A 25,835-nucleotide genomic window follows, 5' to 3' on the forward strand; every position below is an offset into this window, starting at 1 on the left:
AAACTTCTTGCCACAGTTAGAACTGTGATTTGGGGAAATCAGTTTGTAATGGTTTTGTGGACGATGGATTAGGGAGGGGAAAGGCTGAAAGTGGGGAATGGCTGTGGGAATAAGTCAGCCTGGAGGGATCGATGGAGGGAGGGGAGGGGAGTTCAAATGGAGTGAAGGTGACAGGCGTGGAATTTATTGTGAGATGACAGTATTACACAGGCCCCGACACCAGATACCGTGGTGGGAAGGGAGGGCAAGGGCAAGGAACCCCACATCTGGAGGCCATGGTCGGTGCCCCCAGGAAGCGGGTTTTGGACCCCAAGGGGGTCAGGTCAGACATGTGAATCACCCAGACCACAAACCTGCTGTGAATGCAAAGTCACACATAAGCCACTGAAAACCCAGGTGCTCCTGGACCTCAGGGGAAGGGAAGAAGAATGGGGAATAAGGTCAATGTAATTCTCCTTAGGAGAAAATAGAGCTTGAATAAATAATAATAATAGCTCATGTTTCTAGGGCACCTTAAAGTTTACAAAGGACTTTATATAACGCATCTCGTTTGATCCTCCCAAAAACTCTGGGAGGAAGATGCTATGATTATCCTTACTTTACAGATGAGGAAACTGAGGCTGAAAGCAGTTAAGACGCTCGCCATGTGTTGGAGGCCAGTGTTTGAAACCCGGCCCACCGATCTGGTCCCTTCCTCCTTTAATTATTCTGCATAATTGGATGTCGGGTTCTGCTGCTTCTCTATCGCTAAGGGACCATGAATGCTGTCTCACTGTCCCTTAGCCAAAGCCCCAGTTGCCCTGTCCTAGTTTTCTGAACTCTCCTTCCAGCCTGGGGTAACTGAGGGATCTGGTAAGATCCCAGACTTTTAGGTATCTTCTCATTAACTCCCTTAACATCCTCGGGTTCTCCTGAGTCACTCACCTGGTCCTACCCTTCTTAGCTGGACCCTTCCCCTAGCAGCAGCACACACCCAAGGTCCCCGCTACACAGAGCAGGTCCCAAAACCCCCTGGGTCTGGAGGAGGCATGGACGTCTCACCCACTACATCCATCAGCAACTTCTCTCTGATTCCCGGTCTCAAGATTGGGATGGGGGGGGGGGGTGCAGTAAGTGAGCCAGACCTAGCTGGCCCACCCAAGCCTTGCTGATAGCTTTGTTCTTCTTTTGTTTTTGGATGGCAGGAATTCTGTTATGAAATTAAGCACGGAGACCTGGCTAAGAAGACCCTGGAAGTCACTGTTTGGGATTACGATATCGGCAAATCCAATGATTTCATTGGTAAGGAAAGGGAATGGTCCCAGACACCCAGGGGAGGAGGGCGCAAGAAGAGGGGGTTCCTGGGATTTGGAAAGCTGCCGAGAAATGAGGGAAAAGGACAGGGACTCCAACCTGAGTTAGCATAGCTTCCTGTGCAGGAGACCAACTCTATGAGGACCGATTATGTCATCCGAAGCCTTGGGCAGAGAATCCCACAGTCAGAGCTAGGGGGGCATTGCTGTTATTTCATCAGCATTTCCTAAATGGTGTCTCATGGAACCCTGGCATTGCCCCCTGATCTGAGCAGGATTTCTATGAGAAGATCCCTGTGTTACCCAAACCAGCACGAGGCCCATCGGACCCAAGGGGGAGCCAAGCATTCAGGCAACAAGCATTTATTATAATATATTATCATATTATACATAATATGATAATATATATAATAATATTATAAATCTACAATGTGCAGGCACATACAAAGAGCTTACGTTCTAATGGGGGGGACACATGGGAGCCCCAGTCCCCTGCCCTCTTGGAGCAGAATCCTCGCCCCTTCTGCCAACATCAAAGGCAGGACTGGAATGGTACAAGAACGACTCTATGGAAGCCCTGAGCCCCGTCTGGGCCTGGCTACCAGCAAGGGGTACCATTGTCAGCAGTTAGGTAGGAAAGGCCTTCTACGCAGGGCTCCCACCTTCCCATAAAGCTTGGAAGCTTTGGACACACTTCCACAAAGCCCCATCCAAGGAGACTCACTGATGATTTACCCCGATATCAGCCATCAGGACTAGAAGAGCTGAGCCAGACAAATGCCATCGGGAGTACTGCTCTATCACCTGCAAAGTTGTAGGGGATTTCCAAGGTAGGACCCCGAAGACCACAGGCTGCCATGGAGCACGGAAATCTTGCCCATGGGCCATGAAATGGTGTCTACCACCTTGCTGTCCTGGTTACAATCCCCAGCAGAAAGCCCCACACTCCTTCCTTGCCCAGCCTTCAGGCTTAAAAAGACTTCTGTGGGAAGTAAACATCCCATTGGGGACCTCCCATCCCTGTAAACCTTGACCCCCCACAGGATCCTCCCTCTGCCTTGCCAGCGGCTTTCACAGATATTCTTTGTTCCTGCCAAACCTTTGGCCCAAGATTAAATATGGTGACTCATGACCTTGACCGTGGAGTACCATGTTCACAGACTCCTTTCTTGTATTTCAAGCCCAGGAGTTCTTTGGTCTGGGAAACACTAACCCAATCCCCTCATTTTACAGATGAAAAAACTAAGAGCCAGGGGGGGATGGGACTGAGTGAAAAGTCACACAGTGACTGGTGGCGGAGCTGAAAGTAGGAGCCATCATGTCTCAATTAAATGCCCCCAAATCGGGACCAGGGTGAATATATCCTTGCGCCCCTGGTGGGATTAGATTTCTTCAGAAGCCCTGAAGGGTGAGGAAGGACACGAGCCTGAGACAGAAGCTGTGATAGCTCTGGAACAGTAACAGTGTGGTCACCCAGCCCGTATTCAGTTACAACTCTGTGTGCTATGTGAAGTCCTGAGTGGACTTCTGAGAACTTTCCAGGGAAAACAAAACTAACAATCATAGTAATAAATCAAATGAGATGTTTATAAAGCAGAGAAAGAGAGAGACAGAGAGACAGACAGAGAGAGAGAGGAGAGACAGAGACAGAGACAGAGACAAAGAGACAGAGAGAGAGACAGAGACAGAGAGACAGAGAGAGGAGAGACAGAGACAGAGAGAGAGACAGAGAGAGGAAAGACAGAGACAGAGAGACAGAGACAGAGACAGAGAGAGAGAGAGAGTACATAGTAGGTGCTATATAAATTTTATATAACCCACCAACCTGGAAAAAGTTGGAGCTGCCCAATTTTTCCGCTGTAGTATTTTTCAAAAACTACTCCTAAGACCTTTAAAAAGGCAGCTAGGTGGCGCCACAGCACATAGAGTACGGGACCCGGTTCAAGGATTCTCCTTTTCCTGAGTTCAAATCCAGCCTCAGATACGTACTAGCTGCGTGATCCTGGGCAAGTCCCCTTACCCTGTTTGCCTGTTTCCCCTTCTATAAGAAGAGCTGGAAAAGGAAATGGCCAACCGTTGCAGGATCTCTGCCAAGAAAACCCCAAATGGGATCACAGAATTTGGCACCCCTAAAAATTTCATTCTAACAAATGAGAAAATCTGAAAGATCTACGCTGGTGCAGGAAGGAGGAGGGTTCAGTGAAATCACAGACTGGCAAAGGGCTGAAATAATAAATCCCATTTCTGTGACTCTTCAAAGTTAATGAACCTTGGTTGTGTTCCTCTAAATAACCCTGTGGTTGGTAGTAAAAATGTGAATTATCGCCACTTGACAGAAGAAGTAACTAAGGCCCTGAGAAAGATGAGAATCACTGGCCCAGAGTCACCCAGACATCCAGTGGGAGGTGAGATACAGAGTTGTGTGTCCAAGGCCACAGTATGAGAAAGACCTTTGAGAACGTGTTTAGAAGAATTGCATGTTTAACCTCTATTGGATCACTTGCTGTTGAGGGGAGAAGGAGGGAGAAAAATCTGGAACATGAGGTTTTGCAAGGGTGAATGCTGAAAACTATCTTTATATTTTGAAAATAAAAAGCTATTATTAAAAAAAAAAAAGACCCTTGAGGGGTAGACGAATCCCCACTCCAGAAGGCTTGAGAAAAGGGGACAGGGGTTGGTTGAGAAAGCTTCACAGTGAGGAGGGGCTACATCAAGATACCCTAATCCTTAACAGATTAGAGAACTTTGAAGATGGAGCAAAGGTTTTTATTCCGGCCTATCTTAGCTTAGAGAGCTGAGGGTTAAGGGCCAGAAGCCAAACTCTCAGGGACAGAAACACTGGGCACTGGGACCGAGTGGTGAGAGGTCAGTGATGGGCCCTCAGAGGGGCGGCCCTTGGATTCAGTTAGCAGGGGGCTGCTGCCTGAGGCCGCAGGTGTCAGGTTTTCAAGATGAAAGGGAGAGGCTTTCAGTGGATCTTGTTCCTGGCTTTGATGTTACCAGCGGGGAGCCCCCAAGAGTGGCCAAGAAGGGCTTGGCTGAATAAAATAGGGAATGAAATTGGGAGTCTGGGAAAGGGCGGGGAGATGCAGAAGAGGAGGCACGTACAGGGTTCGAAAGAAGCCATCTGTGGCAATCCAATGTTATGGGCCTCCAAGAGGCTCATGGGTCTTTCGTCCTCTCACCCCAGGCCTTCAAGGGTGGGGCAATTGGAACAAGCTAAAAGGGAGACCAGGGACACAGAAATTCTTACACCCACCTGCTCTGCTCAGCCCACTCTTAATCCAAGGGTCCAACCTGGCTGGAGGAGGAGGCCTGGCCAGAGCACCAAGCTTTGGGTGTGTCTGGGCCCCAGGAAACCCCGGGACCGCAGCAGGTTCTCGCCTGGAGAGCCCCAGACAAGGCTCCACAGCGGGTTCTCACCTGGAGAGCCCCAGATAACTACCTCCGGTAGTGAGTCCCTGTGTGCATGTACCCTCTTCCCCCATTTAGCCTGGATTCAGGGCTTAGAGCCAGGGAAGAGCAGTATCACACCCAATGTACAGATGAGCAAACTGAGGCAGGACTTGCTCAGGATGGCCCTGCAGGTGTTTAGGTCTCACAGACTTTTCTTGACCTCCTCCCTTTTGGCTTTCAGGAGGAGTCGTGCTGGGCATCAATGCCAAGGGAGAACGCCTAAAGCACTGGTTTGACTGCCTAAAAAACAAGGACAAGAAAATCGAGCGCTGGCACACGCTGACCAACGAGCTGCCCGGGGCCGTGCTCAGTGACTGACCTCCGCCCCAGCCCCCCACCCCCACCGCCAGCAACACTTCAGGGTCTGAGATTTATGTTTACTCAGCAGCATCACAAGGCTCCTGAACCACTGCATCCGCAAAAATGCCGCCTCGCCTGTCCCCCCGGACACTGGGAACGGCTCCGGGCTGGGCCACGGAGGGATAAAGTCCCGGGCCCAGGGGACCGATCCAGGCCCCAAGAGCCAACCATCCCCCGCTATTGGAGCTTGAGCTGGGGCCGGGCCCATCTCTTACTGGTCCCTGAACCCCTTTCCCTCTCTCTGCTTCCTAAGGGGCCACAGGAGTTGGGAGACGGGGCTTTAGGGGGTGGGAGTGGAGAGGGGGAGGACATCTGGCTGCCCCAACCCTAGCTGGCTCCATCCCGAGGAGACAGGAAGAATGGGCAGCTCCTGACCCAGCCGAGCCTAAAGTCAGAGGAGGTTGACCAGCAAGCCAGAGGAAAGTGCAGCGCCAAGGGGCTGGAGTGAGGTGCCTGAGGCCTGATTCCCACATGAGGCTTGGTGGGAAAGGGACGGGCTGGGATTCCAGGCCACGCCGACCCAGTGATGCTGTGACTTTCCTCCCTGGCATTCCCGGAAGCGGAGGAGCCTTGAAGCCCACCGGAGCAGATTCACCCCGAGTCTCCTGGCCCATCTGTCACAGGGAAGCTCACGCTCTTGGCCAGACATTTTGCAGGGGGCAAAGGCGTGTAAGGAGGAGTCAAGTGGGCAGTGATACCAGGCAGCCACTGGCTCACGGGGCAGCCCAGGGGGACGCCAGAAGTGGGACCCTGAGCTCCATCCTCAAAAGGCCCAAACCACCCAAATGCTCCTGGTCCTCCAGCTGATCCTGCAAGAGGCTGAATCCTCCTTGTCCCAGGACAGGCTTCTTGGCTGGGGACCTCAGAGCTGTGAAGGCTACGCCGGGCTTGGGGTGGACAAGGCAGCTGATCCTCCTCTCGCCCTTCCTCAAAGCAATGCTGTCACTGGATCATCATCCCCCATTTTACAGATGAAGAAACTGAGGCTCTCAGAAGAGACAAGGTTTGCCTGGAGTCTGAGATGGGATTTGATCCTGGATTTCCTGGCTCCGAGTCCTAAGCTCTAGCCACCAGGCCACCCTGTCTCTCCTCCACACAGGGCACAGGGTTGAGCGCTAAGGGACACAGAAGTGTGTTTCTTCCTCTGTCACATATCTAAGCTCATCTCCACCTGGCAAGGCACAAGGGAGGCCCTCCTGCCTCCTCCCTAAATTCCCAAGGAATAACAGCTGCTGACAGGCAGGATTTGGAGCTGGCAGGGACCACGGGCATCGTTCATGCCACTGCCCGGAGGGAACCGAGGTGTCGAGAAGTGAACTTTCCAGGTTAGCCCGGGAATAAGGGGCAGCAGAGCACAAGCCCAGGGCTGCTGCCCCCGAACCACATGCCTTCTAACAGACAGACTGACCTACCGAAAAGGACTCACGGGTCCAGATGGGACGAGGTGCTGGTCCTTGACTCTCCGTGGCCCCAATTGGGGTTTCCTTGGCAGAGACACTGAAGCAGTTTGTCATTCCCAACTCCAGCTCATTATACAGATAAGGAACTGAGGCAAATGGTGTTAAGTGACTTGCCCAGGGTCACATAACTAGAAAGTGTCTGAGGGAAGATTTGAACTCAGGATGATGAATGAACTATGGCGCCCCTTAAGTGCTTCAGTCCGATATGTGTATCCTATAAAAGTCATCCTATAAAGTCTGTATTAAGGGATGGGGGCCAGCAAAAGCATTTCACTGGAGGGGAATCTGAGGCAAGGGGCATTCTGGGCCCAGAGAGAATGGGTGAGAGCATCCTGATCCCTTCTAAACCATCCAGGAAAGCTAAAGAACACAGAACCAAAAAATGTGAGAGCTAGAAGAGGCCTTAAGGTAAACTTCAAGCCCTTATACAGAGAGGGAAACTGAGGCACATGAAGCAACTATACCACAGGCTGGTATTGATGGTGAGGCTGGGACGGCCAGGCCCGTTTGAGACAAGAGAGGAGGGGGTTTTGCGCACACAGCAAACACCAGAGCTCACAGTATGTTATGTTCTACCCCCGGCCTTCCTTCCCCCTGGTCCCTTAGCCCTCCTGCTGCTGTGAAGGATTCCTCCCATTTCCCTCCCAGCCCAACCCATGGCATTAGAGACAGCAAGGGAAGGGAAAGGCTTCCAGGGGCTAATCTTCCTGGCAAGTTCCAATCCACTCGGAAGTGGGAGGCTCACAGCACATCCAGGGCGGCAGGAGGTTTTTCCAGGAGAAAGGGGATCTACAGCTTTCTACCTGTAGGTGTGATCTTGGGCTAATCGATCACTTTCTAGTCCTCAGTTTCCATGTCTGTAAAATGGGGTCTTGACTGAATAATCTCTGAGCTCCGTGCTAGGGCCTCTGAGAGTCCCCGGCCTGCGTCCCTCTGCTGCCTCCACTTCCTCCCTCCTCCTCCTTCTTTCTGATGGCTTCCCTTCCCACCAGTTGCTGGCTGGAGAGGCCCCCAACCCCGAGGAGCAACCAAAGGTGCTACTTCCTACAAAACCCCACTGCCCTGGGGGAGAAGATCCCTTTCCCTCAGTCCATAAGGCTTGGGGTTCCATCCACTGACCCTGGTGTGGTTCCTCCCCAAACCTATACGACACACGCTGGCCCATCTCGTGACCTTTGAGGGAAGGCTCAGTGCTCTGCCCAAGGGATCGGTACTCCAGGGCAGTCATCCCGACCAGACTCACCCACGTGGCCTTTCGGTCTCCTGGAGAATCCAAGAGAAAGTGAGAGGGAAGCGGCGGGGAATGGGCAGTGGACTCGTCTGTGGAGGGCGGGCTATCCGAACCAAGCTGGCCCAACAAAGCACCGGGACCAAGGTGCCGGCCAACACAAGCCAGGAAACGGGAGGCCTGAGAGGAAACGGCTTGTCCAGAACCACAGCGGATCAGGAAGAGGCCCCGGCTCCCCAGACAGCAAAGCCCCTCCTGCCAGGCCCCTGAAAACAAGACTTCCTAAAGCACTTAGCCGGCCAGGCCATTCCTTGGGCAAGATGAAGCCTTTGCAGGACGAGGTGTGACTCACTGCCGGGACACCAACTAAGTAGGAGGCAGGGCCGGCCACCTTAAAACATCCAGACCCCCACCTCCCTGCGTGCTCCTATTCACCTTCCCGCCCGCCTTCGTGTATGAGCTCTACTGACTGGCACCCTGAGGGGCCCAGACGCCAGGCCTGGGCGGGGCCAGGAGAATGGGCTAAGGCCCAACAGCCAACTTCCCAGCTTTGCCCAGGGCCAGCGCTTTTTAGGGGAAAACTCGACTCCTACAAATGGTGAGAAACCACTCCTCTCAGCTCTCTCCCAGAGGCTCAATCTGTGGCGCTCTCCAGCAGACTGAGCTCGCTTCCCCCATTATTAGTCCTCGAGGGAAGCTTGCAGGGAGGCAAGTTCAAATCCTGTCAATACTTAGTAGGGGACCCGGGGCAGCTCCGGTAATTGGATCCTGGATGGAGAGTTGGAAAGGACCCAAGGGTCCAGCCCTCTCATTTTATGTTTGAAGTCAGGCCCCCATTTCCCTCCCCTATAAAGTGAGAAGGTTAAAATCAGTGATCTCAGACGTGCCTTCCAGCCCTGACATTCCCCCTGATGGTCTCTATGGCAAACCTGCAATTATATAAACAAAAAATTATATAAACAAAATGCATACAAGTCTTACACACACTCACACACACACACACACACCTATCACAGAGAAATTACTTCTGGATTACCCCATTTGGAATTGCTCCCTTCTTCCCACTATGGGCGGGGCCTGGTTTCTCTGCTCACTGTTGTGGGGCTCCATCATTGCTCTGCCTTCCCCCACACCCCAATAGCCCGGTTCTCCCCTTCTTTCTTATGAAAGGGTTCAGTGCATGGGGCTGTTTAGGAGTCTCTGCCTCCACTTCCCCAGCCTCCCCCCAGCAAGTAGAAGCAAGAAGGACCCAGGGACGTGCAGGGCCTGGGATGTTTCCCAAATGCTCCTCCAGACTCAGGAGCTCAGGAGTCTTGTCTTCCTTCTGTGGTGTCCCGGCAGTGAGTCAGGGAAGCATTGTGGTAAAGGGAGGTGTTTGCAGTTGTCTGACCTCAGAGGCTCAGAACCCCAGAACGTTGGGGCAAGAGGGCAGAGAAGAGGCCGTGGTCAGAACCCTTCACAGAGGAGGAGATCAAACCCAGGGAGGGCCTGGCTTGTGCCTGGGGTCACAGAGCTGCTTGGCGGCAGAACCAGGAGAAAAACCCACTCCAGGACTCGGTGACCTTGGCCAACCCCAGTCATCCTCAGAGCAAATCAGCCAAATTTAGGTGGGTCCTAGTCAGGCCCATGCACAGAGGGCAGGAGATTTACTTGTCACTACCCTGTGGGTCTCAGCTTGTTCATCTGAAGTCACAGTCCTCTCCTCCAGCTAATGGATGAGGAAGCTGAAGCCCAGAGAGGTGAGTGACTTCTGTTGCAGAGGTGGGAGGCAAATCCGTGTCACCTGGCTCCAAATCCAGGAGCTTCTAGCTGTGTGACCTGAGGCAAGTCACAACCCCAATTGCCTCCACAAAAAAAGAAAAGAAATCACATCTATGCAGAGGGATCCAGGAAGAACTATGTGCAGGTGAAGGGAGGCCTGGTCGCCACATGGAAAAGGCTGCTCTAGTGCAGAGAAGTGGAGTCGGTAAGAAGCAGAAGGGGAGAGAAGTAGGACCGGGATGTGGTGGCCCCGCTGTGGGGGAGAGGGAGAGCAGAAAGGAGCCTCGAGCAGGGGAGGAGGGCAGCAGGGAGGGGTTCCCCCACCTCACATCCCTCTGGGTCCAAGCCCGCGTCTTGTCCAGGAGCCAAGAACAGGCTGCACGGATGCCTCAGCATCCCTACTGCGTCACAAGCCAACTCCCAGCCTTCATTCCCCAGCAGAGGGGCCAGGCCAAATTCTAAATCCCCAGTGTCCTCCCTGAGTAGAGCCCCAGGCTTGGCCATCAGCCCCAACCCAACTTCCCACGTTGCCCCTCCCAAAATATCCCCTCCCACTCCAAAGTCACAGGTGAGGGTTTGGGGATGGCCCGACATCTTGGTTTATTTGGTCCGCCTGAGTGACACTGGACAAGTTACTTCTTAGGTCTCAGTTTCCTCATCTGTAAATGAGGCTGACCTCCTGGCTCCTTCCAGCTCTAAACAGGTCATCTGAAGATGGCTGAAGCGACCACCTCCTCCCAATCACTGACCAAGCATCGCTCAGTCTTCCACAACTGAAGCGGTCCCCTACAGACCTCGACACGCAGCTCTGCAGCTTCTGGCTGAGAAGTAGGGCAGGGAGGGGACGGGCCAAGGGCAGTGGGGTCAGCAGCTCCGGCCAACGGGAGCCCTGGAGTCAATGAGCCCAGGCAGGACGAAAGGTGCATGTCGTTTCCACCCAAACAAGCATATAAACAAATGCATGGACTCTCACTGTCATCAACTGGGACCCTCACTGTTTGATACGGTTTTGCTACGTGGTGAGGGTCGCAGAAATTATCCTTCAACTGCCTCCCACAAAATTGATTTTGTACTTCGGTATGATCTACCCCAACAGTGTCCTTTTCAGATCTTATTTGTTAATATTTATATAACGACATATAATCCAAAGTAAAAATAAAAGGCCAATGAGATCTTGTCCCGGCTGCTTCTGTTTTAAAAGATTCAGAGGGGATGTGAAAAGGAAAAGGGATGGAAAGAGGAGGGAAGTTACTCACCCTGCTATAGTTTTTAAGTTTTACAAAATGCTCTCCACAAAAACCTAGGAAAGAAAATGGTATGAATATAATTATTCCCATTATACAGAATGGGAAGTGAACAGGTTTGATTGCAATCCACAACTGCTAATTGTCAAAAAGAGCATTTGAACCCAAGACTCTACTTTCATCCAAAAGGTTTGGGATAAGTCTACCTTTATCTGAGTCATTGATAAAAATGCTGATTATCCTGAGGTCAAACAGATCCCTGTGGCACTCACCTGGAGATCTCCCTCTCCAAGCCCAGGCTTGGAAAAGATAATCCTTATCTTTTCAGATACTAACTGTCATCAATGAGTAAACTATCTCTCCCTACTGTCTTTCACTTGCGCTTTTATCAGAGACTCTGATCAGAAATGTTAAACAGCAAAGAACCAAGACAAGATCCTAGAGCTCCCAAGAGAGAGACAGAGACCTCCTGGCCCACCAAACACGGAACCGTTAGTGGTGGCTGGTCATAAACGGTCTCTTTGGTCAGATCACCAGAGACATTATCAAATACTGTGACAAAATGGGGGTGAGTGAGTGGAGGCTCATTTACTGACTGGAAATTGGTGGAATGAATTATGAAAGAAGAATGGGAGGGAGCAGGCTCTACCTTAAGAAAAGATGAAGGGGGATTGAATGAAGAAGGGGGATCACTATGACGAATGCAGAGCCCAAGAAAGCTGCCAGAATAGACATGACTGCTATTGCCTGGATCTTGCCATCCCTCCCAAGGGCTCCACTTCCATGATTATACTCCTTTATCCTGCCATAGTCTTCCATCAGATTCCACAGCTCCCTTTTTTCATATTCACTATGACCTTCGATCTTTCATTCCCCCCCCCCCCCACTCTTCCCTTCCCAATCTCAACCCTTTAGCAAGCTTCTTCAACAAAATTCTGGAGTCTCTTTCCCTCTTCTCCCGTCACTGCTGACATCTTGCCAGACCCCAGCACCCCTGCTCCCAGAACTCACTCTGCACATTTATGATCTTATCTCAAGTGGGCTTATACTTCAGCAAGTCAACCCTTTTACTCCTCCCCAATTCTCTCTCTCCCTCATCACAACAGTTGTTCTAAACCTTCTCAGGGCATCCCTCGCTCCCCCAAGCCTTTCAGCTAAGGACCTCCCCCTTCATCCCACAATTACGGGGATCCTGCCCCCACCTTCACAACCTCCAAGGATATCCCCAACTATGTTCTCTTTTATTCCAGTCTCTTAAGAGATTGCCAAGATCCCATGCCCTCTGGTCTTCTCCAGAAGATTGTCCTATCATCCCCTCCCACCCTACTTTTCAATCTTTGCCTATTGACAAAGACATTCAGGTCTCCCCTTTCTTCAAAAAAACTTGCACAGAGACCCCCATTCCTGCTAGCTATCATCCCAGATCTCTCCTTTTTTTTTCTCAAACCGCATGGAAAAGCTGCTTACTTTTGAACTTCCTCATCCTCTCTTCCCAAAGTACATTCCATCTGGCTTCCAGCTTCCTTCCCTCAATTGAAAATGCTTCTCTCAGTGATCTTTTAATTGCTTAATCCGACGGCCTTTCTTAATCTCCATCCTAGCTGGACAGTGCTGACCACCTTCCCCTGGACGCCTTCACCTCTCTATTACATCTGTAGTAAGGCATCCTAAGGAAAAGACTTGAGGCAGCATGTGCCAGGCCATTCAAACCAGCGTCATCATCTTTCATCAGTTGCTAAAAGAGATAGCCCAAGACCCTAAGCCCAAGTGTCTTTGGGACAGCAATATTTTCAGCCCAACAATTCCAATAGACTTGGGATGGGAAATGTCATCTGCATTCACAGAAAAACTATAGAAACTGAATATGTACTGAAGCATAGTATTTTCATCTTTTTTGTTGTTTATTTGTTTGCTTTTTTTGTTTCTTGTGGTTTTTTCCCTTTTGGTCTGATTTTTCTTGCAGAACATGAGAAATATGAAAATATGTTTAAATGGATTACACATATTTAACTTATATTGTTTTCTGTCTTGGGAAGGGAAGGGAAGGAGAATGAAAAATTTGGAACACCAAGTCTTACAAAAATGAATGTTGAAATCTATATTTATGTGTATTTGAAAAAATAAAATATTATTGAGAAAAAAATAAAAAAGGAAATCATGAAAAAAAAGAAAAATATTTTCAACCTAATGCCATCAGCCATCATTTTGGGAGACAGAGTTTTTGGCAACTGTTCCTGCAGAGTCTATAGCTACCATAATGAAGACTCAGAAAGTAAAGTTCATGCCCTCAAAGCCCTTGGCCTTGTCAAATGGTTTAACTTTGGACACAGTGATCATGTCACTGGAAATGGCATTAGAGAAGAGGCCTTGCCTTCTGCTTCCTGGTTGTGCCTTAAGGACCAAAAGAACTTTCTATCTGACTTACTTTTCCATATGCACATCTCTCCAAAGGGAGAATGTGAGAAAGAGAATCTGAGTTTCCAGAGGAAAGGGGCTCCCATATGTTCCTCTTGGTGTCCCATGAATTTAGCACAATGTTTTCAACATCGTAAGCACTTATTGTACCTTATTCATTCACTCTTTCTTTGTGGTTTCATGAAAACACCTTCTCTTGATTCTCTTTCTACCCATCAGATCATCCCTAGATGTCAGTCTCCTAAATAATCACCCAGGGTGCACCCCAGGACAGATTGTTCTCCTCCTCTCTTTTTTCTCGATATTACCATTTTCATCTCTATGGAGATAATACCCAGCTTTACCCAGATCTCTTCCTATACCACCAAGTGACTCTTGGGCACTTGCAGCTGTCTTGAAGGCATCTCAAATTCAAAATATCCAGAACAGAAGTCATCTGTCTCTCTCAAAAGCTCCTTCTGAAGTTAATGATAATTGCCAAGGCCACCATCATCCTTCCAGTTACTCAGGGTTGCCACCTTATGTGCCCCTCAACTCCTCACCCATTAACCCCTCCCTTCCATCTATTGCCAGTTATTTCTATTGCTATATCATCTCTCAAATATGCCCCTTTCTCTTCAGAGAGTTACTAAACTTCCCGAGCCCATCTTCTCAATACAGGATGCCGCTTTGCCTCATGCCCACCTTTCCGTCTCCTGCTCCTTCAAGCTCAGAGACGCCGGGAGTCCTCCTCTCAAGATCCCTATTCTCTTGGCAGAGGGTCTCTGCTGCAGACAGACAAAAGCGGTTTTCTCTCTCCCCTATTCAGATTCAGCTCCTTGGATTTCATTGCAAGACACCAGACGTAATACATTCTTACCCTCCAGAGGTACAACTCATCTCTGGATCAAATGAAACTTCATTATGTAAAGCACTCTCTGCAAACTCTAAAACCCCATCTAAATGTTCGCTATTATCTCTGAGCATCATGTCTCATGAGGAGATCCTTGTGCCTCTTACTTCAAGCAAGGTCTAGAAATCCCCATCTGGTCTCCTTCACCAGTTGTTTGGTTGCCAAATAGGTCGTTCACTCTGAAGCTCTTGCCTTTGACCGGTAGCTGACCAGTAAAAGAAGCAGCATCACTCCTATCCAAAGGGCTTTCTGCTTCTTGCCAAAAACTCCATCGTCCTAAGACATTCCCCAACTGATAATGGTCAAAGAATATGAACAGGCAGTTTTCAGAAGAAATCAAAGGTATTGTTGAGTCTTTTTGGTCAGGTCCTACTCTCCATGACCCCCTTTGGGGTTTTCTTGGCCAACCCCAAGATATGAAGTGGTTTGCCATTTCCTTCTCTAGCTCATTTTACAGTTGAGAGAACAGAGGTAAATAGGATTAAGTGACTTGCCCAGAGTCACACAAATAGTGTCCGAGGTCAAATTTAAACTCAGGGCTCCAGGCTGTCCCTCCAGGTTCAGAGCTCTATTCCCTGAGCCAGCTAACTGTCTCCCCGTAGATGTTTAATATCAAATTGCTTACCTTCTCTTTTCTTTTCTTTTTTTTTTTTTAATTTGCTGAGACAATTGGGGTTAAGTGACTTACCCAGGGTCACACAGCTAGGAAGTGTTAATTGTCTGAGACTAGTTTTGAACTCAGGCTCCTCCTGACTTCAGGGCTGGTGCTCTATCCCCTGCGCCACCCAGCTGCCCCCAAATTGCTTACCTTCTCAAAGAGAGGAAAGGGAAAAGAAGAAGAAAATTTGAAACTTAAATCCACTATGAGGGCCATATAAACCCCTCCACAAGAAGTCATTATCCAAGAACTTGTATCTTCCTCTTCTACAATTTACCAGAAAACTTTATCTGTGGTTCCCTCATCAAGGATCCTCCAAGTAAATGAAAGCTGCTACCTTTGAGGAGCCAGATCCTTGCTGCTTAGCCCCAAGCACTTCACAGGACCTTTCTTAAAAACCTTTCTCCATACTCCAAAACCCTGACACAGGTCAAGACTCTCCCTTTTGCCTTTAATGGAGACTTCTGACCTGGGCAAGTAGGGATAAAGAATCACAAACTGGGAACAGCCAGCCAGGAGTCTAGGGTAAGAACGTGAAGGGAGCCAGAGTGGACGAAGTATGATCTGAGAGGACAAAAATAGACTAAGGGGCCCAAAATGGTGAAAATTGGGTGAGTGAGTGAGTCCACTGAAGGCAAGGGAGGCTCAACTATGGGAAGGTGGTCAGAGAAGAAGTTCAAAAGTCCAGATCTTGGAGTTGGGGAAATTTTGAGGCATGATATGAGCTAAGGTATGGTTTCAAGGGTCCTCAAACTTTTTAAATAGGAGGCCAGTTCACTGTCCCTCAGACTGTCGGAGGGCCGGACTATAGTAAAAACAAAAACTTTGTTTTGTGGGCCTTTAAATAAAGAAACTTCATAGTCCTGGGTGAGGGGGATAATCGTCCTCAGCTGCCACATCTGGCCCGCGGGCCGTAGTTTGAGACCCCTGTTTAGGACATGACCGAAGTAAGCTAAATAAGGAGGTCATTCAGGTTAAGAGATTTACAGAATGCTTGTGGCCAGGTTGTTAAAGGCATTTACAATCTAAATTTTGGATTTCCCCAGATTGATGGCAGGGATGTACAGAGAGGAAGATCATGACCCATAGATGAAGCTAAACAATGGTGGTACAACAGATCATTGAGAAATGGGATAGGAGAATGTGTTGAAGGCAGCAGCAAAGAATAAGAAAAGCCTCATTTCTGACCCTAGGAGGGAAGCAGGGGAAGAGAAAAAAGGAAGAAAGGCAGTCACTAAAGAGGAATACAAAGAAACCCCCTGGAAAGATTCAAGTTTCAATTAATTATTTAATTCAATTAATTAAGAAGGTAGAAGGAATGTTGATTGAAAAACCGGAGGATGTAGGAAGGTTGCTGACCTCGAAAGGATATCATGGGATACTCCACAAAAGGAAGTAAATTAGAATGGGTCAATATGGTAGGAAGCTAGAAAAAACAAGGAGAAAGAAAATGTATATAATGACTATAACCTTGTGGAGGAAAAACACCAAGAACTCAGATTAATGTCCCCTTGACAAAGAGGTGGTGGGTGAGAAGTTTGTAATGAACAGCACATGTGAATGCATATTTCAGGCCAATAAATAAATGTTTTAGGAAAAGAATATCAGTGAAGTATTTTTAGAAATCTTATAAAGAAAATTTGTAAAATAAATCTATGGAAGAGAAGAGACGGCAACATAGAGAAGCAGGACAGCTTGGGAACTGATGTGCTGAATTATCACATGCTTAAAAATTAAGTGGTACATAATGAAATCTGTAATCTTTTTCTGTTCTTTGCATGGGGCAATATTCAAAAAGTTCAAAATTTTAAATTTTAAAATGTTAAAATATCCAAGTTGCTTAAGAGCAGAAATTGTCTTTCTTTTGTTTTCCTAGACTCAATGCCTAATATAGTAGGTATTTAATATATTCACTCATTCATTCATTCACTTCTTATTTATTATTCACATCATTACTCTTCAGGCCAGCTCACAAGGTCTGCCCCATTTCACCATAAAAGAAGGCAAGCTACCAATGAATGGATTTGTAAAAGAGGGAAGGAGTATTTTGTGAGAAGGGATTTATTCCTAGGTCATCCAAAGAGGCTATGCTGGGAAGTAGGCTGACCTTCATCCTGGCAGCACTTGTAGACCAAAAACGGGTTCTCTTCACACAAGATCTAGAGAGTAATTCCTCTCCTTCCAATCCAGATTACTCACTTCCAGGATTTGTGATGCCATGTGTTCTACTCCTTCTACCAATGCAGGCCTCAATCCTTCCGTGATGATTTATTGAGTTTCTGCAGGAAAAAAAAAAATTTAATAAACAACTTGGGTCCCAAGTCCCTTTGAACTATAACCAATGAGGCCAGTCTTCTGATGCTGGTCTGTTGCCAGGCCCATAAGCAGGATCTTTCCATCTTGGTGGGAGTTGTCAGAGTTTGCAATCTGCCGGCTGGGGGTGAATATTCAGAATCACCTTTTATCCAGGAATTGTCCTCTGCATCTGCCTCAAGACAGGTACACTTCTCAATGTTCTTCAGGTGGGTCCCCATTAGCAAGTCACACTGGCATCTGAGAGGAGTTTCCAAATCCTTCTACAAGAAGGTGAATGCCAGGGTTGACAAAACAGGAGAGGAAGAGTAGGGGACTGGTCACACCTGCTTTCTACAGTTTCCCTTACTCAGTCAGTAATGCCTAAATACCCCAAGTTCAGGGAATTAGGTGACCTCCAGAGTTCTCATTCAGAACTCATAACCCTCAGGTTGTAAGGATTCTCCCAGCTCTTGTTTCTACCAAAGGGAGGAGATTTCTTTCTTTCTCCCATGTATGTAAAAGTCCTTCACAATTTAGCCCTTTCCAGGATTGTTTCATATCACTCACCCTCATATACTTTAAAATTCAGGGGTCCTCAAACTTTTTCAATAGGGGGCCAGTTCACTGTCCCTCAGACTGTTGGAGGGCTGACCTATAGTAAAAACAAAAACTTTGTTTTGTGGGCCTTTAAATAAAGAAACTTCATAGCCCTGGGAGGGGGACAATTGGTCTCAGCTGTTGCATTTGGCCCACAGGCCGTAGTTTGAGGACTCCTGTTATTCTCATCAAAACTTGCTACTCCGTGCAATCAGCACTCTCTCTTAGGCTTCCTGTATTTCTACCCATACTTGGGATATGTTTCTTTCCAATTTCTGCCTTTTAGACTCTATAGCTTCTTTCACGGTCTTTTAAGGAAAACTCTTCCTGACCACTAAGGAGTCACTGATGCTCACTTTCCCTCCTCAACTAATTTCCTTCCAGCCCTATAGAACATAAGTGGCTTAAGGGCACAGACTGTTTCATTTGTCTTTGAACACACACACACACACACACGCACACTGACCCAAAATGAATCACAAAGTGATTGCTGCCCTTCTTCCCCACCACTGCCACCTTTACTATGTCTGAAATAACGAGCAATCTCGACATAGAAATCGTCACTTAGAGCAAAGGATTTTGGCCATGGCTTAAGCACTTCGGAGAGATGGGAAAGGAGGTGGGGATGGAGAGCACTTTGGGTTGAAGCCTGAAGTTGCCAAGAAGCAGGGGCTTAGAGAAGACCACTTCAAGGGCCCTCCCAGTTAAGGGAGCTTCGTATCAGCTCTTTGAAGTCACCCTATGATCTGCAGATGTTTCAGGGCAGTGCTATACTTCTGTTGTAGCCCCTGCTTGCAACACTAAGTTAGGAGAGCTGACTGACTCGTCAGTCATCCCAAAGATCCTGGAGCAGACAGGAGTTGACTTTTCCTACCTGGCTTTCCTTTTCACTCACTGAATAAAGAAAAAACAAATTATCAGAGTCGGGAGATTGCAGGGAAAGGGAGTCGGCCTAGAGCTTGGGGGTAGGTAGCTTCTATCTCTGACCTCATCAGAGAGGCCAGAAATCCACAAGTCAGGGGAAGCAATATGATTGGAATCCATAATTAGCATTAAGGGTGGTTCTGGGATTAAGGAGGAAAGGAAAGGGGGTTCTTGGGATTCCTGTGGTAACAGGATAGTGCAGGGAATAAGAACAGCAGACAAAGAGGAAGGAGAGGCAGAGAGGATGCTGGAAGGGATACAGTTAAGCTTAGCCTTACTAGCTGTAGGACCACGGGAAAGATGCTCTTGCTTCTACTGCAAAATGGGTATTTTTGCTAAATTTACTTCATAAGGTCATTTTGAGACTGAATGTAGGCAAAACCCTCTGCTAATTGCTGCCGTCAATGGTTATTATTATTAAGATTGGAAAACCAGACATTTCACATTAACCAGAGCCAGGCCTGCATGGAAGGTCAGGTTCCTGTGCCACAGTGCCAACCCCAAACTCAGATTCCTATGTGACTTCAATGCGCGCTCTTGAGGTGTGTTCCTTCAGGATTGGTAGAGTCTAAAACCTTTCCCCAGGAGGTTCTTCTAGCCAAAGAATAGGCATCTGGCATCAACAGCATCAGGTCGACCCAATACTTCAGGTACTCCAAAGAGCTGACATTTCTGTGGCACCGCTCATTTTAAGGATGAGGAAACAAAGGCGCTAGAGGGGAAGGAACTTGTCCAGAATCACACAGCCAGTCCCTACTGAAGCCAGACCTTGAATGCTCCAGCATGGACAGTGAGGAGCTCCAGTGGATTCCATGGTTGAGAACCTACCATTCTTTCCACTAACCCATACCTACGTTTTACCTATTTATTTTTTAACTTTTCCTCGAGACAGACTTAAAAAAGATGATAAAGAAAACAGAATAAATGATTCCAGCTACTTTAGGGACAAAAAAAAATTTGACAACAGCAACAAATTCCCAAGCAGAAAAAAAAAAAAAGGTTTATATATAAATATGAATCATGGAAATATAAGGCCTAAATATAAAAACAAATTCAAAAGAAAATCCACGTTATTTAAAACTTGAGGGGAAGGCAGAATTAAATGCAGATAACTTTTTGTGTCAATACAATAAATTAGGCAATGCAAAACATCTCGAATACTAAAAGGGGAAAAAAAATGAGGGACAGCTAGATGGCACAGTGAATAGAGCACCTGATCTGGAGTCAGGAGGATCGAAATTCAAATATGACCTTAGACATTTAACATTTCTTAGTTGTGTGAGTCTGGACAAGTCAATTTACCCCAATTGCCTTACAAAAGAAAAAGAATTAAAAAAGAAAAAAACAGGAATAAGCAATTAGGCACCATAGAAAGAATCCCAGCCTTGGAAATCAAAACTGGGCTCAACTTCATGGCTAAGTGACCACTGACTTCCCATGTCACCTTTGGCTGAGTAGCTTATTAAATTCAATGTGTCTAAAACTGAACAGTTTTCTCTAAACTGTCCCCCTCTTCCCAATGCCTCCATTTCTATTAAAGGTACCCCCATTCTCTTCCCTTCCGGGGTCTCATGGTTCCTCACGGCAGCACTGCCCTGAATTCCTCCCTCTTACTCATACCACATTATCTAGCAACACTTTCAAGCTCCCCACAATTCCAATTTCTTCTCTCTACTCCCACTCCTCTACACTGCCTGTTATTCTGAGCCTCCTAATTGATTTTTCTGTCTCCATGAGTCTATCCTCCATAGCATTACTTAAGTAATTTTCCTTAAGTGCAGAACTGATCATGTGAATCCCCAACTAATGATTTCCTATTACCTCCAGGATAACTCTATGTAGCTTTTAAAACCCTATACAAGCTGGACCAATTTGCTTTTTCTAGCTTAATTGGTTATTTCTCCTCCCACATTCTGTCATAGGCAAACTGTCTACCACCGTATCCTGTATCTGTCTCCTATCTCCTTTGCAATGGTCATCCCTCCATGCCTGGATTGCAGCCATACCTCAGTCTCTGCCATTAAGATGTAGATCAGGTACCACCTTCTTATCCTTCTCAACGACTACTGCCATGCTCCCTCCCATACTTCGCTTGTATTTAACTTCTTTGTGTATGTCTACACACACTATGGATGGACATGGACATGTGTTCATTGATTTTCACACTTAAGTTAGAGGTTAATTCTTGTCTCTCCCAGTAGAACACAAGTTTACTGAAAGTGAGGATTGGATACTTCTTAGTACTTGTGTCTGGCATACAGTAATAAGTACTGAATGATTGATTCTCCTCTCCAGGACCCAGGTTTTTGGGGTTTTTTACTCTGTAAGATGAAGAAATTGGATTAGATAATAGCAACTCAAATTTCTAAGGCACTTTAAGTTTTATATCAAACTGGCCTCCTCACAATCTTGTAAAGTAGGTCATGATACAAATGGGTAAACTGAGGATATGGGGAATTTAGTGATTTGTTCATGGTCACATAGCCCATCATAGAAAGCCTCACATTTCAGTTCCAATATGGACGCTAGCTTTGAGGCTCTTTCCAGTGAATGACCTAAAAAGTCCTTTACATTTTCAGCATCCTATCATCCTGAAATGCTGCCCACAAAGCAGTTTTTCCAGCAAGGATGCTGGAAGTTTGGATGCACAATTCTCTGATCTGGATATTTTTCACCCTAACTTCTTTGTCGACCCAGAGAATGTAGCCATAAAAGTGCCACACACAAAAACATTTGTGGAAGAGATTAGAGAAAGGTTCATTATATAATTGAAGTTACTGCATTTAGGGAAAGGTGCAGATTCATGCCAAAGATGTGGCAACCTGATCAAGTGGGGCAACATTCACTGGCTAGGAGAGTATAATCCTATCTATGAACACAGCAGCAGTGACTGGTGTATTCTAGATGTCCCAGTGTCCACCCTGGCACTTTCCTGCCCAAATCTATGCTAACCTTCCAAGAGTATGTAACTTTTAAAATAGAATTAGTATGTAAGTTCCTAAGTCAAGGGAGAGACCATCTTGCCTAACTCTTTTATTTTAGAGATGAAAATAAGACCCAGGAAGCTTAGGTGACTTAAAAGTCCATCAAGTTAGAATTGGATGAATTGCCAAGAATATCAGAGTATATATATAAAGAGCATGTAAAATGGCTGGTGTTTCACACATTGTACTTCAATTCTTCACAGATACAAAAAACTTTATACATATGTTTGTATGTATGTATTCCATAAAAGGATTATTTTTGGCTTCTGTCAAATAAAAATGACCAGGAGGGGAGAAAAGTTAGAATTGGGATGCCCCAACCCCCCCCCCATTTTCAAATTTTAAAGAGTCCAAGAGATATAAAATGACTTGCCCCAAATCATACTAAGCATCAAAGCCATTCATCAGCTCCTAAGAGTGAACCAGATTGAGCTTGGTGCACCCATAAAATTTATCACCCTCTGTATGGAATAATCCAATTCCTTGAGTCACCTGAAGCTGCTGAACTCTCACCATAGTGCTGACTGAAAGCAAAATCCTAATGTGAATGACAGCCCCATCTCTAGTTCTAGACCTATTTTTTACCCAATAAGATTTCTGCAAAAAAGCACTTTCTGAACCAAAAAATGGAAGATAGGAAGAGCCAGCATTAGGAGGCTAGCTGTAACAGGTGAAAGAGGTCAGCAAATTGTCCTGACCAATTTTTCCCCAGAAAAATTTCAGGACACCTGGACAGCTTTTCCACTAAGTGATTTCAATGAATCAAAGTACTCTTGATTTGATACACAAGACAAGTCAAGTCTAATCTGGCTTGGAATGATGCTGCTGACATGAAAAAACATCGGTCACTGGAAAAAGGTCACAGTTCCAGCACTCCCAAAGACACCAGTCAGTGCTGATAGCAATACGCTATGGATGGACAAAGCAATCTTCCAAGTTATGTTCATCTTTTTTTTGTGTAATCAACACAAAATCAGTTCAAAATTAAATTTTGGCCTGAACAAAAAAGACTATTTTACAGCTGAAGAAACATGTTCTTCCTTCACTTGATCAATAAATGGTCTGAAAGTAAAAGTAGTAGAACCTGACAATGGAGTGACTGACTGTTCAGAAAAGCAGCCACTTTCCACAGCTCTGGAAGCTGTACATCTGTGCCTTCAGTATCACAAGGTTAATGTACAAATTTTTTTAAAAAGCAAACCTTTTGAAGGAAAAAAGTTCCAAATTATCTCCATTATTCATTGAGCCTCCTGGGCAGTTAGGTGGTACAGTGGATAGTTAAGGGCATAGGGCCTGGAGTCGGAAAAATCAGAATTGAAATCTGACCTCAATTACTGTGTGATGCTGCACAAGTCACTTCATTCTGTTTGCCTCAGTTTCCTCATCTGTCAAACAAATTGGAAAAGGAAATAGCTAACCACTCCAGTATCTTTGCCAAGAAAACCCCAAATGAGGCCACATGAGACACAAATAAAATGACTGGACAAATCTCATCTATATTGTATTGCACAATACTACTTTGAAGCTCAGGTGACTAATAAAAGGTTAAATTACAGTGTGTTTAAGGGAGAGAAAGATTTCCAGGAAAGAATCAATTTAGCAAGTGACATGCATTTATCGAGCATTTATTACTATGTACCAGACACTACACTAAGAGGAAAATGCAAATTCAAAGAATGAAATCATCTTAAGATTTTAGTAATGTGAAAAAATTCTTACAAGAGCTCACACCCTAATGGGTGGGAGAGGGAGGTACTGCCTGGCCAACTGGTCTGCCATCACGCATCAAAGACCTATCATGTTATACTATGACTCGATTGGCCCACAACTACATCTTTTCAAGCCAAATTATTTTTATCTTGGAAGGGTGCTCCCTAATGTTTTGCTTAATATAATAATAATATATTCTTCTTAAATGTTTTTCTTAGATACAACAAACTTTTTTTTTTTTTAATGTTGGCTTTGGATTATGTGCACTTAAAACTTTTATTCTAAAAAATAAATGACTTTTGAATTTTTGAATATATAAGTAAATTTCATTCAAATCCCAGGAAGGAAATAAAAAAACAAATTTCTTAAATACCAAATCAGCTTTAATCCAGATAGATTTTAAAAGCCAACCTATCAAGTCTGAATTAATCTTCCCCTTATTTTCTTTTACATTCTATTAAATTTCTTTTTTACTACCTTTGTACTGTATGGTCATTTTTCAGAAATGAAGAACAGAGTACCCACCCCTATCTCTTAATAAAATAAACTCAAAATTTTAGAGGGATGGAAATTGTCCCCCCCCCCCCAAAAAAATAGAAGCCATCTTTTGATGACATTAGCTACATTTTCTTATTAACTTGTAATGAGCAGCTAGTTCATCAAATTACTGACCTTTTCCACTATCCCACAGCCCAAATGCAGAAATCATTTCTATCTTCTCTCCCCCCCAAAGTCTATCTTGCAATTTTGTGGTGGCCTCTTGCGAAAGTATGCCAGGCTTAGGCAATTGAGTCATTCGTATATTGTCATACACCCCCGGAGACTTTATAACAATCTTTACCCCAATTCTAGTTAATTTACCAATGCTTTGGTCTTTCTACCTACCTAGTTAGATTGGCTAGGCCTCCCAGTTTGATAAGGGGCTTACCGTCATCAGTTTGAAAACTATTTGCTCTGGAGCCTCCTAAAAGGGAAGCTAGCAGCCTTTCGGAGGAGTCGAGTACAAATCTTCTTCCTTTTCACTTCCACTCTTCTACAGTGACATCTTTACTGCCCAGATAGCAGTACCAGGAGTGCCAAGCTGAGGCTCAAAGTGCCTAGCCCTTTCAACGTCTGCTCTAACCTCAGCAAGCTAACGATGATGTCCAAGAAAATTTGCAATGTTAGCAGTCGGGCACTTTCTGGACACATGGTTGCCATGCACACTTTTCTGGTCGGGGAAAAGAGCCGGAGTTGTCTATTTTAACTCTGGAAAACGTTGCTGTTGCTGGCCTCCCGAAGTCCTGCGCGGCGCTCATTTGTCATGGAAAAATGTGTGCAGTTATCTAAATAGTCTTTCCAGCCTTGTGGGGCATTCTTGAAGTTGGCATGGGTCCTCCCCCTTCCTTACACTTTATGTAGGACATTGCTCATGAGGAAAAGAATCCCTTGAAGATCATTTAGGTGTTGCTACCTGTGCCACAAGGGTCCTTGATCTTTAGGGACAGAGCCATGGCAAGCTATCCTTCAGGGGCAAGGACCCTTCAGAACTGGAAAACAAATTCTGGATTCCTGCAATTTTGGCATCCCATCACTGCTCAATTCAATCTGTGTGTTGCCCTTCCTTTCTATACGAGAATGCTACTAATAAATGGAAACTAAGGGGACACCCACCAACTGGGGTACTGAACAAATTGTGGTAAATGAATATAATGGAATAGGATTCTTTTATAAGAAAGGAAGAGCAGGAGGAATTTTGAAAAAAGTGCCAAGACTTTCATGAAATTAATGCTGGGTGACAAGAGCAGAACTGGACAACACTGTCCAGTTATGCTGGGTGACAGGAGCAGAACTGGACAACACTGTCCAGTTATAGCCACATTGTACACATAGATAACTTTGATAAACTTTGCTCTTCTCAAAAATACTCATCCAAGACAATTCTCAAGATTCAAATGCGATCCTCATCCCGAGAAAGTATAAAATCTGAATGTAGATTGAAGCATACAATTTTTATCTTTTTTCTTTCTTGTGGTTTTTCCCTTTTGTTCCGATTTTTGTTCTAATGTGGAAACGTTTAATATGACTGACCATGTATAACATATCAGATTGATTGCCATGTTAGGGATGAGAGGAGGGAAGGAGAAAAAATGCAAATCAAAATCTTCTAAAAACAAAAAACTAATTCTGTTTAAAAAGGGAAAGAATGCTGTCAACCAAGCTCCACTTAAATGCAGAAGAGTGTCAGAAATCGCTGTAGCAATGTGTCTTGGTTAGTGCTATAAAGCTGTCTCCTACAGCTGCTACTCCAGGAATTAGGTCTATTCTGATAAAAGCAGACACATATTTTACAATCATTTTAAATTTATTATCTACCAGAAAAAAACAATTAGCAAATTTGTGAATTATCTATCTAAATTGTATCTACATTACGGGCCATTTTAAAAAAATATTCTTAACACAATCTTGGCTAAGTCATAAGTTTTATAAAAAGGGATACTATATAGTCTGTCTTACGGCAGGGAACTGAACTAGATATGTCTACACGTTCCTTCGGGCTCTGATCTACTATTCCAGAAG

General features: G+C 45.9%; 1 protein-coding gene across 3 annotated transcripts in view; it reads left to right on the forward strand.

The window, feature by feature from the left end:
- DOC2B (double C2 domain beta) overlaps window positions 1-8,139 on the forward strand; it is a 59,211-nt gene extending 51,072 nt beyond the window's left edge. Inside the window, exons 8-9 of one of the 3 annotated variants that reach the window (XR_004234076.1) lie at window positions 606-852; window positions 1,185-1,282. Coding sequence is in view for 2 of the 3 variants with exons in the window: in XM_031967770.1 (XP_031823630.1) it covers window positions 1,185-1,281; window positions 2,039-2,325 (384 nt within the window). In the remaining variant the exon portion in view is untranslated. Of the gene's footprint in view, window positions 1-605; window positions 853-1,184; window positions 1,283-2,038; window positions 2,927-4,929 lie in introns of those variants that run through there. The other 2 variants (XM_031967770.1, XM_031967771.1) reach the window with 2 other exon arrangements.
- The last annotated feature ends 17,696 nt before the right edge of the window (window positions 8,140-25,835 follow it).

Source organism: Sarcophilus harrisii, chromosome 4, assembly GCF_902635505.1.
Source record: "Sarcophilus harrisii chromosome 4, mSarHar1.11, whole genome shotgun sequence".
Lineage (NCBI taxonomy): Eukaryota > Metazoa > Chordata > Mammalia > Dasyuromorphia > Dasyuridae > Sarcophilus > Sarcophilus harrisii.